This window comes from Tigriopus californicus, chromosome 2, assembly GCF_007210705.1.
Source record: "Tigriopus californicus strain San Diego chromosome 2, Tcal_SD_v2.1, whole genome shotgun sequence".
Lineage (NCBI taxonomy): Eukaryota > Metazoa > Arthropoda > Copepoda > Harpacticoida > Harpacticidae > Tigriopus > Tigriopus californicus.
Window position 1 is genome coordinate 11,945,298 of NC_081441.1, and position 11,449 is coordinate 11,956,746.

An 11,449-nucleotide genomic window follows, 5' to 3' on the forward strand; every position below is an offset into this window, starting at 1 on the left:
GCCTTCCCGTTACCGTTACTTTCTTCACTTCTTAACGAGCGATTTTTTTAAATTCCCTCTAAAATGCAGTGGCTTACTTGCTACTGATGGCATCAAATAAATAATCGCAAGCGTCATCTGTTTCACGCCATGTTTACTAAACGTTAAAAATTCGCACAAGCGGTTTTTCGAAGTTTTAGATCCACTTTTTCTACAAAAGTAATGGTATCGGTAACGCGTTATTTTTTGTCAAAAAAGTATTGGTAACGGTAACGCACTGCTGTTTCTAAAAAGTATCAGTAACGGTAACGCGTGACATTTTTCGGTGGTGGTTCACAAGCCCTGCTAACGAACAATTAATTCAAATATTTCAACTACCGGGCCAAACTGGCACTTGTTGCCAAGACATGTTTAAAATGGTAATTTCTCAAAAACTACATAAGCCATGAGTTAACTTTTAACGTTTTCTTGCTTGAAGAGCAATACTAATGTAACCATATAAGAAACTAATGAGGTGTAAATGCCAGATCCCAAGCACTGGAGGGGTGTTGGCTGTCATGTTGTACATTCGCCAATTTGTCCCTTCACGTGAGGGCTTACTTCTTTTGAAAATAACCCCATCCAAATTGAAAGTGCAGAAGATCACTTTTCCCGAGTTCCAATTCAGATTTCTAGAGAGGTTCTCTATTACCACAGTAGCGGCTCTCCTTTAAGAGATTATGCATTCCTCTTGGATCTGACGAAGCTCTTATTCAATCCAGGCCGGATTCTTCCATTCTTGTGCAATAGGGCTTGTCAAGTGAACGTGTTCCCTCCCCACAATGCCCAAAATCAGGGTGCCAGACCACATTTTTCCTTGATTTTGGGCATTCTGGGGATGGAGAACTAAGACAAACATCATAGTCAACTCGCATTATGCGCCAATTGAATTTTCAATAATCGAGTGATTTTGAGTGAGCTGCATTACAAAACTAAACAAATGAACATGTTTGGTATTAATGGGTGAACGCACTATCACAGTGGCTCAATACCACAATGCTATTTGCTTAGACAAGCAGGTAAAATGAAATAAATGTCAAAATTCAATGCATGCACAGTTCGGTTTGGCTGGGCATGTTGTCTTTGATTTTGGTCCACGGAATAACGTCAGTTGTTCATGAACGCGTTCACTTGACAAGCCCTATAGGCAATAAGCTCCTACACGTACTTTTTTAACTAATCTATCACTTTAACCATTTCAGTCTTCTTATCTATCTAGCATATAATTTTAGACGCATATTTAGATTATAAAATATTAATTTTATGATTTATTTTCTATTTTTCACGCATTGACAAGACCATCATCAACAATGATTGTTTTTATTATTGTTAGTTATGATGATTCATATTCATTATGGTTTGATTTTCGAAAAATATTTTCAAAAACTGTTATATCAAGGTTTTGATCCTTTGGCTGATGCCTCATTCCGCGTGATTTCTGAGTCCGAGTCATGGTGACCACAGTTGGTTATACCAATGGCAATAAAGATTGCCATTGTCTTCTCCAACACCTTCATTTAGATTCAAACTCAAGTAAGCATTATTCATCAATGAAAGCACTAAGTATTAATATCCTGTAATCAATGCAATGTAAGACTTGTGTTGTCGAAATTAGCTATGCTTAATACATAGTTTGAGTTAAGGCCAGCCTGACTTAGATTTGTGTTGTAAACAACGTGGAACAAATACCGTAAGGCATGGAATTCTGAACGTGTTTTACTTAACATAATAGCAATGATGTTACAGAAGAGTGCTCCTATGGTCAATTTTTGCACTCGCATTGCTCGTCGTTGCCTTTCAAGTCCTGCTTATCCGTCTTCACCGCTGCAAATCCCTCGTTTTCAACCTAACGTAGAATTCATCTTAGATCCGCAGAATCATCAATCCATTAGGGATAATATTCAAAACCGCAAAGGTCAAGGGAATCTGGATCAAGTTCTAGAACTCGCCAAGGATGGAACCGATTCCAGTTCATTCATTTCAGCCGCACAAAAACTGCCCAATGAGACTCATCCGGAGTCTTTTGCATTGGGAGGGATTCATAAAGTTGTGCACAATATCCCATTTACCCACGAATTGACTAAAAACCCGAAAAAACAGAATTTAATTCGATCTTTTGAGTCTTTACTCCGAGGTAACTTTGGATTGCGGAATCAAAATCTGAGCCATTTTTCCGGCGAACGATCCTATTACTTACTGGATCAACTCGCTCAAATGGAACATGCATTAGTCAACTTCACTGTCGACCGTTTAACTCACGATTATGGCTTTGAACTGATCTCTGTCCCTGATCTTCTGCATCCAAGCTTGGTTGAGGCCTGTGGTATGCCCACACGAGGCCCCAGGACTCAAATCTACCATTTGGAATCATTTTATGGTCAACAGGTTCTCAGTGGCACCTCTGAAATTGCCTTGGCATCGTTTTTTATGAATAAAAGGGTGGAGAAACCTCGGAAAATGTGCGCAGTGTCTCGATGTTATCGAGCTGAAGCCTCGAGAAAAAAGGCTGAAAAGGGCATCTATCGGGTTCATCAATTCACCAAAGTGGAAATGTTTGCCGTGGTTCAAGGTGGTTTAGCACCCAGTTCGGATATGCTGGAACACTTTGTGGACATTCAAAAGACTCTCTTTTGTGATCTGGGCTTGGCCTTTCAAGTGCTACACATGCCTGCTTATGAATTGGGAGCTCCAGCCTATCAAAAATATGACATTGAGGCCTACTTACCGAGTAGACAAATCTTCGGTGAAATCTCAAGCTCGTCCAATTGCACCGATTTTCAAAGTCGGCGTTTAAATATTCGTGATGGGCAGAACGGGTTTTGTCACACAGTCAATGGAACTGCTTGTGCAGTTCCCAGGATGGTCATGTCCTTGATTGAGCAGCTTCAGCAAGCAAAAATGAAAATTGATATTCCACCCGTGCTCCAGCCTTATATGAAAGCCAATACATTTTCAGTCAGGCCAAAATCACAGAGATTAAGCTTGAATTATTACCAAAGCCCCAAACGCTTTCATAAACCCTCTTGATTTAATATCTCATTGATTTTTTTTCTAGATATGTGCAGCCGTGAAGAAGAAGCTCCGGTAGATGGAGCCTTGTCCGAGGTCAAGACCAAAGGTGCAATTTCTCTAGATTCGACTTGCAAGAAATGCCGAGAGCATAAGTCAGTTTTGAATCTGAGGACGAGTGATACCTATTGTAAAAGTTGCTTCTTGACCACATGTCAGCATCGATTCCGTTCCACTTTGGGCAAGCACAAGATAATGAGACCCGGGGATCAAGTTCTGGTTGGTTTTAGTGGAAATCAGGGCTCAGTTTTCTTGATGCAATGCTTGTTTCTCGGTTATCAAGAGGATGTGCAGAAAAAGTTACTTTTTAGTTCTAGTGTCCTCCTTGTTGACGAACTTGGACCATTTGTGGACGATCCAGAAGAACGAATGAAAACACTGGAGTGTTTCAAGGAGGTTCTGGAACATTATGGACTTGAATATTATATAGTTCCTTTGGAAGTCGCCTTAAAAGAAGAAGTTGACAAGGGCGATATCCAAAGTGGAAGACAACCTTACCAACTCCCTAGTGAATCGAAGCAACAAGAATTGTCCGAGATATTCAAGAGTATCAAAGAGCTGAGTGCCAAGGAAGATTTGATCCGTAACCTTAAACAAGGCTTACTTGTCTCTTGTGCTAGAGCCTTGGAGATCAATAAGATCTTTTTGGCCGAATCACAAACTAGCGTAGCCGTTAATCTCATGTCAGGTAACCTATATCACACCTAAATTTGTCACATATGTACTCAATTCAAGTATACGCTTACTCTTTTCTAATAGGCGTGTCAATGGGTCGAGGTCTTCATGTTTCCAACGATATGGCCTTTTTGGATAATCGTTTCGAGGATGTACAGATAATTCGTCCTCTTCGCGAGTTAAGCCGGAAAGAGATTGCGTTAGCTAATTTCTACCATAATGCCCCCAAGCCCGTGATTGCCCCGTCCTTTACAGCCTTAAAAGACCCGTGTTGCAGTATTGAGAAGATTGTGGAAGACTTCCTCACTGGTCTGCAAGACAACTTTCCCGCCACAATTCCAACGGTTTTTCGAACTGGCGGGAAACTGGAGCAGACCAAGGGTGACCAGGAAGAAGAAGGACAAATCAATAAGGATTCGACTTGTATCCTCTGTTATGGTCAATTGAAGAGAGATATTGAAGAGTCAAATGCCGTAGAAGCTAGTGCCTTTTCCCGGTTCCTCTCCGAGAAGGGTCCATTGCATTTCACGGATGAGGATCTCTCCTCTGATGCCATCATTAAGATGAAGTTTGGCAGGAAGAGCACAAAATCACAGGAAAGGGTAAACAAGCTTTCTGTGGAATGTGGAACTCGGAGTGAATCATGTGGAGGCGACGGTCAATGTGCTGAAGGAGGGGGATGTTCTAGTAGAAAAGAGGCAAATAAGGAACTGGAATTGGATGATGTGGAACCTTTCCTATGCTACAGTTGTCGCATGACTGTCGGCAAAGCCAAAACATTACCGAGAGTGCTTCAAGGTCGGGCTGAGATGCGGATAAGAAGACTTCATATGAAGGAGGATATTGCAGATTTTCTCCTGTGACACAAAATAATCATTCTGAATTATACTTTGTCACTCAAGCCAATGGTTGCGTGCAATTTAAATCTTTAACGTCAACCACCAATGCCACATGTCTTGACCTTCCTTTTTGCAATTTCTGAGGTAATGTGGCCCAGGTCCCGGAGTCCGGTTCATATTGATACAAGTCTTTGACATAGCCTCCATCGCCATATCCACCGACTAAAATGAAAGTGTCTCCATAGCTAGACGTGGCTCCCCTTCCCATAGGTTGAGGCAAACTGGGTCCAAACCGCCAAGATTGGTCTGACACTGAAAATATTTCCACAGAGTCCAAGGGGGTCATCCCGTCGAATCCGCCCGATACCACGATCTGAAATTCCCCGTTGAAAGTCTTGGACAATCCACAATAGGGACTTTTCCTAAGCACGCTCGGATTGGCCACTTCTTCCCAAACTTGAGTGTTGGTGTCAAAAATCCAAGCCGATGTTGAATAGGGAAGGCCCCCGGTCAAAAAGTATCTGGTCTCGTCGATTCTGACCTGAAACAGCAAAATATGACCCATTTAAAAAGTCAGGTTTGGTTCTCCCAGTTTCCAGTTTTGCCATGGTAAATGATAATACAACAAGAAAGGTGTGGGAATATGAATAGCTGAATAGCCCTTCTTACCAGACAATGTTGATATAAAGGAGTTGGGAGGTTTGGCCCAGGAACAAAGGATCCACTTTGAAGGATTTCGGTAGATAGTAAAGAACTGTTCTGATCATGGTATCCTCCAGTAATCCACCATCCATCCGCGGAGTAAGGAGCACTGGCGGAATACCTGCGTTTAAGTAAGATTTTAGTTACCGATCGGTGGTTATATTGCAAATAGATAGCTCAGATTTTGGAAACAATATGTGTTGCTTACACTCGATGTTGGATTGTTCCAAAGTTTAGAAGAGACCAGGAGTTTTCATCATTCACGTCATATCGAAAGCATTCCTTGTAGTTAGCTTGACCACCGCAGAATAAAAGACCATCACTATTTTTCAGAGCAGACCCACCGACAAATCCAATAGGATATCGTTGGATTTCAGTGCAATTTTCATACAAAGAATCAGTAAATAGATCCACAACCTCATTGACATCCGGGCCTTGGCCCCCAATGACGATCAATTTTTCCCCTTCACCTGAGGTATCATAATTTATGAAAGTTTTTTGTAACAAATATTTTTTTTGAGCTCTAACCTGTCACAGATGAAATTAAGAGCGCAAAGAAAAGCCAAAGGATCTCCATTTTTCCTGATCAATGTATAAGTAAAACGGCCTTCCAAGTTATATCTTTCTTATTTATTTGAACAAGATGATAACATGATGAGGTAGTTTAATAATCAATTGCCAGCTATATCCTAAATTAACATGGACTATACAGGCTATATCTTTTGATTTCAATTGGCAATGACAATTCCAAGGCGGGAAGACGGGTAATCATTAACCCGTTAATTTTACCCCGTGGCCTGTTATTGGGCAATCACTCCAAACTCTGCGAACCATTATTATTGGACTAATTCTTTTTACTTTCAGTGGGTGGATTGTCATTGACCCACAATTGGTTTTCAGTCTGATTTTTCTAAATAGTCGTCCATTCGGATTTACCAATGCATATTTCCAGGGTTCAGTCACGTTTTTAAAAGTTGTAGCGAATCTTCAAAGGTGTTGATAACAAAATTAGTATCTGAACTTCCTGTACAACTACACGTTAATTGAAAGAAAAAAAAAATGCACGTACTTGAGATTTGTCACATTTTGTTGAGGATAATATGTGTTCAAACAAAGAAAAATCATTTCAGCATTAACAGTGGAACTTTCTTAACAATTTTTGAATTCAGGTATATGCAATTCTAACGGATTCTTGAAAATCTTGAGCGAATTATAACCTGAAGGAGAACATCGACAAATCCTTGGAACAAGCCGACAAATTACTACTTTCAAATTCATAACTGAAATTTTTGAAATGAAAATTTCATTGTTAAGACGAGGCTTTTTTTATATGTAATGTGCTTTAGGGTGAAAGGCACAGGGGCAGAGAAGCCAGCCATCACACCATCCATTTTCAATTTCAGCAAGCAATGTCATAAATAGTCTCAGATTGATTCTTCGTCTGTGGAACTGGTTAGCAGCTGCAACTTTTCTTAAAAAGGCCGGGGTAGAGTATCGAACCAGGGACCTCTCTCATGCTAGGAAACTGAGCTCTGAGTACTGATGGGGATCAAAAAAAAATCACCGGAGGTTGCAAGTACATTTTCAATGGCATACGGCATTACTAGCGGAAAATCGAAAACCCATTAGTTAATCACAAAAAGTAACCCTGAAGTTTCTCCGATCAAACCAGGGTCACCTTTTTGGTCAAGCCTAATACTCTACGATACGCTAGAAAAGGCCAGTGCTTTGACTTTCCTAGCTTTCTGGCGATCCTGATTTTGGAAATTTGTTCGATCCCATCACTAGCTCTGAGCTACCTAGCGCATTGTGTCAGACTTTATTCCTAAAACGTTTAACAAAACCTCAATCAACCAAATACAGCTGTCGAGCGAGCAAATGAACCAACCACATGACAATTTCGATCATCAAAAACTACGAATTCTCTCATTGAAATACTTGAAGCAATGACTTCCATCATTTCGTAATACTACAATCATTCAACTCTAAAGAGTTTCACAAAACTTTGTAGGGATTAAAAAGAGGGCCCTTGAGAAAAGTCGCCCTTGTGCCAAGATCTCGACTATCAATTAACCACTATGAGTGAATTAATGAAAGTTATGTGTCTTTACTAAAAAAGCAAAAACCGCAGGCACTACTAACGGTTTATCACGTCTCAAGCAAAACTTTTTTATTATCAATTATACAAAGTCTATAAAGTTCAAAAGGACTCCTTAAAACGTACCCCTTCAATCAGCTTATAAACTTCCAGGTGCCAGTCTCTTTTTGTCTTACCTTGTCAACTTCAAACAGGTGGATGAGTCAAATAAGCCTGGGCTGAAATTGTAAGAATTGACTGGAAACTGGGAGTTGTTCTCGCAGGCGTTGTTCTCTTGCCGACTAAGGCCCTTTTCAATGAAAAGTCTACCTTGATTCACTGGGTTGCCCAAGGCTCTTGGCAGTGGCAAGTGTACAACTGGCGACGCGTATGACCGGTATAGCACCAGACACTCCGGCTTGCACTCGTGCTTGTTCGTGAGTTGGAGCTGCCAACCTTCCGTTTGCGCATGTGGATTGCCAGCAAGGGTGGGCATACCAAATCAAGTCATTAACTTACTCAGTGGATGGTGAAAGCTATTACAGTACAGTACAGGATTCGAATTTGTATTCTTGTTTTCTTAGTATGTGACATGAAATAAATGACAAATATACAAAGGTTCGAGGATAAGGGTAGTTTGGTTTTAATCTTTTTCACTTTTACTCAATAGGCTGCCTGGGAATTCCATAGGGCAAATTAAGCTGATAAAAAGTAATAATCACATCCTGATTTTTTCTGAACTCATACTTCAACTCACCTTAGTTACCGAACTGTGACCATTTGATGTGGCAATCATAAACGAAGCTCCACACATAAAATCCATCTTGTTTGTTATGAAGTCACGTACTTTTATGTTTGAATTGAGCAATGACGTCATGGAGATGAGGAAAAAATTGAAACGCAACAAAGGCACTTGGACTTTCTAGCCCATGACCAAACCAGGGGTAGCAAAGTCAAGAGCAAAGTCTCTAAATGTACGGTACCATTGCTATCCCAATTGCGTATTGTCATATTCATTAGCTGGCCTTTGCTTTTGGTAAATTAGTCATGAGGGATCTTACATGATAAAGATATTGTTTTTCCCATGACCTGTCTTGGTTGAAACTGTATGAGCTTTACAAATTTCCCATCTGTGCAATAAGTCACCTTCGGAAAGGAAAGAGATTGCAGAGGCTGAAAGCAGGCCCATATCACTCAAAACAGAAAAACAGCAGCATCGATAGCCTACGTTCTTGGCTCCAGCTCGAAAAGGATTGCCATGCACTCTCTCTACCTGGTTTAATCTCCCCCATTCTCTCAACGAGCCGAAAGAAAATCCTTTTTTTAACTTTGGAATGATAAGGAACGAAACAAATTTTCGAAAACATTTCATGGAAGATGTGCACAAGCAAGTGCAACATTTCATTCCGATAAAAACATAAACTTGGTTCGACATGTCATGTTTGAACCACGTTATCCTTCATTTCTTGTTCAAAATTTTAAGTGTTGCGTTTCTGGCGTTTTTTTCAATGGATCTAAAATAGTTTCCTCTTTTGAATGAAAACTCCTCAGATAGCCCATTTTGTTGAAAAACACCTTGAATACCAGTTGACCTTCCATTCCATCAACTATTGGTTAATATTTTTTAACATAACAGGAAAATGAAGGACTTTTAAAACAACACATTTTTTCAAGCCTATTTCACGAAATCATAATTTGTATGACACTGAATTCAGAGAGTAATGCAGTTGAAGGAAAATCTAGGCGGCCTTTCCAGATTTCAAACGTATCTAAAAAATTAAAAGAATCTTTAGGTCTGAAGTGTTGGAGGTTTGAAGAATGTTTATAAAGAAAGGATGTTTAATCCAATCCACTTCTAATAATGGGTAATATTATTAAACAATCTTAAGATACCTTTTGATGGATTTTTTGATTGGCAACCACTATTGTAGTAGCCTTTACCTAAACAAGCAATTTATGTATTATTCTCTATCTTCAAAAGAGTTATATTTGTTAGTCTCTAAACCCTTGATCTATAGTGCTGACTTTGTTCAATAATGATCGATTTTTTTAGCACTTGCTTTTTTCCAAAACGGTTGATATTGAAAGAAAAATGTAGATTAAAAAGGATTGAATTATATTTGCTCAAAGAGAAAGCCTGAATTTAAGCACAAACGTCATCAAATAACAAAGAAACTATTTAGAAAAAAATCAGACTGAAAACCAATTGTGGGTCAATGACAATCCACCCACTGAAAGTAAAAAGAATTAGTCCAATAATAATGGTTCGCAGAGTTTGGAGTGATTGCCAATAAACAGGCCACGGGTAAAATTAACGGGTTAATGATTACCCGTCTTCCCGCCTTGGAATTGTCATTGCCAATTGAAATCAAAAGATATAGCCTGTATAGTCCATGTTAATTTAGGATATAGCTGGCAATTGATTATTAAACTACCTCATCATGTTATCATCTTGTTCAAATAAATAAGAAAGATATAACTTGGAAGGCCGTTTTACTTATACATTGATCAGGAAAAATGGAGATCCTTTGGCTTTTCTTGGCGCTCTTAATTTCATCTGTGACAGGTTAGAGCTCAAAAAAAAATATTTGTTACAAAAAACTTTCATAAATTATGATACCTCAGGTGAAGGGGAAAATATGATCGTCATTGGGGGCCAAGCCCGGATGTCAATGAGTTGTGGATCTATTTACTGATTCTTTGTATGAAAATTGCACTGAAATCCAACGATATCCTATTGGATTTGTCGGTGGGTCTGCTCTGAAAAATAGTGATGGTCTTTTATTCTGCGGTGGTCAAGCTAACTACAAGGAATGCTTTCGATATGACGTGAATGATGAAAACTCCTGGTCTCTTCTAAACTTTGGAACAATCCAACATCGAGTGTAAGCAACACATATTTTTTCCAAAATCTGAGCTATCTATTTGCAAGATAACCACCGATCGGTAACGAAAATCTTACTTAAACGCAGGTATTCCGCCAGTGCTCCTTACTCCGGGGATGATGTGGATTACTGGAGGATACCATGATCAGAACAGTCCTTTACTATCTACCGAAATCCTTCAAAGTGGATCCTTTGTTCCTGGGCCAAACCTCCCAACTCCTTTATATCAACATTGTCTGGAAGAAGGGCTATTCAGCTATTCATATTCCCACACCTTTCTTGTTGTATTTATCATTTACCATGGCAAAACTGGAAACTGGGAGAACCAAACCTGACTTTTTAAATGGTCATATTTTGCTGTTTCAGGTCAGAATCGACGAGACCAGATACTTTTGACCGGGGGCCTTCCCTATTCAACATCGGCTTGGAATTTTGACACAACAACTCAAGTTTGGGAAGAAGTGGCCAATCCGAGCGTGCTTAGGAAAAGTCCCTATTTGTGGATTGTCCAAGACTTTCAACGGGGAATTTCAGATCGTGGTATCGGGCGGATTCGACGGATGACCCCCTTGGACTCTGTGGAAATATTTTCAGTGTCAGACCAATCTTGGCGGTTTGACCCAGTTTGCCTCAACACCTATGGGAAGGGGAGCCACGTCTAGCTATGGAGACACTTTCATTTTTTAGTCGGTGGATATGGCGATGGAGGCTATGTTCAAAGACTTGTATCAATATGAACCGGACTCCGGGACCTGGGCCACATTACCTCAGAAATTGCAAAAAGGAAGGTCAAGACATGTGGCATTGGTGGTTGACGTTAAAGATTTAAATTGCACGCAACCATTGGCTTGAGTGACAAAGTATAATTCAGAATGATTATTTTGTGTCACAGGAGAAAATCTGCAATATCCTCCTTCATATGAAGTCTTCTTATCCGCATCTCAGCCCGACCTTGAAGCACTCTCGGTAATGTTTTGGCTTGCCGACAGTCATCGACAACTGTAGCATAGGAAGGTTCCCACATCATCCAATTCCAGTTCCTTATTTGCCTCTTTTCTACTAGAACATCCCCCTCCTTCAGCACATTGACCGTCGCCTCCACATGATTCACCCGAGTTCCACATTCCACAGAAAGCTTGTTTACCCTTTCCTGTGATTTTGTGCTCTTCCTGCCAAACTTCATC

General features: G+C 40.0%; 3 protein-coding genes across 3 annotated transcripts; 2 read left to right on the forward strand and 1 right to left on the reverse strand.

Moving 5' to 3' along the window:
- The first annotated feature begins 1,665 nt into the window (after positions 1–1,665).
- Positions 1,666–3,074, forward strand: LOC131892876 (serine--tRNA ligase, mitochondrial-like). The gene has a single exon (XM_059242743.1). The coding sequence runs from the start codon at positions 1,753–1,755 to the stop codon at positions 3,043–3,045; it is 1,293 nt and encodes a 430-aa protein (XP_059098726.1). The 5' UTR covers positions 1,666–1,752; the 3' UTR covers positions 3,046–3,074.
- LOC131892875 (cytoplasmic tRNA 2-thiolation protein 2-like) lies at positions 1,689–4,668 on the forward strand. Its single transcript, XM_059242741.1, has 3 exons — positions 1,689–1,708; positions 3,074–3,775; positions 3,847–4,668. Exons 2-3 carry the CDS (start codon positions 3,076–3,078, stop codon positions 4,623–4,625), a joined length of 1,479 nt encoding a protein of 492 aa, XP_059098724.1. The 5' UTR covers positions 1,689–1,708; positions 3,074–3,075; the 3' UTR covers positions 4,626–4,668.
- On the reverse strand, positions 4,594–5,975 carry LOC131892880 (uncharacterized). Its single transcript, XM_059242749.1, has 4 exons — positions 5,832–5,975; positions 5,512–5,773; positions 5,271–5,424; positions 4,594–5,142 (listed from the first exon to the last, which is right to left on the reverse strand). Exons 1-4 carry the CDS (start codon positions 5,878–5,880, stop codon positions 4,660–4,662), a joined length of 948 nt encoding a protein of 315 aa, XP_059098732.1. The 5' UTR covers positions 5,881–5,975; the 3' UTR covers positions 4,594–4,659.
- Positions 5,976–11,449: the final 5,474 nt, after the last annotated feature.

What these genes read in the sequence shown, in the direction of transcription:
- LOC131892880 (XM_059242749.1), bottom strand. Translation starts at nt 5,880, where the DNA reads ATGGAGATCCTTTGGCTTTTCTTTGCGCTCTTAATTTCATCTGTGACA. An exon ending in CTTAATTTCATCTGTGACAG is followed by an intron (nt 5,774 to 5,831) that starts GTTAGAGCTCAA and finishes ATGATACCTCAG; the next exon opens with GTGAAGGGGAAAAATTGATC. An exon ending in GGAACAATCCAACATCGAGT is followed by an intron (nt 5,425 to 5,511) that starts GTAAGCAACACA and finishes ACTTAAACGCAG; the next exon opens with GTATTCCGCCAGTGCTCCTT.
- LOC131892875 (XM_059242741.1), top strand. Translation starts at nt 3,076, where the DNA reads ATGTGCAGCCGTGAAGAAGAAGCTCCGGTAGATGGAGCCTTGTCCGAG. An exon ending in AGCCGTTAATCTCATGTCAG is followed by an intron (nt 3,776 to 3,846) that starts GTAACCTATATC and finishes CTTTTCTAATAG; the next exon opens with GCGTGTCAATGGGTCGAGGT.
- LOC131892876 (XM_059242743.1), top strand. Translation starts at nt 1,753, where the DNA reads ATGATGTTACAGAAGAGTGCTCCTATGGTCAATTTTTGCACTCGCATT.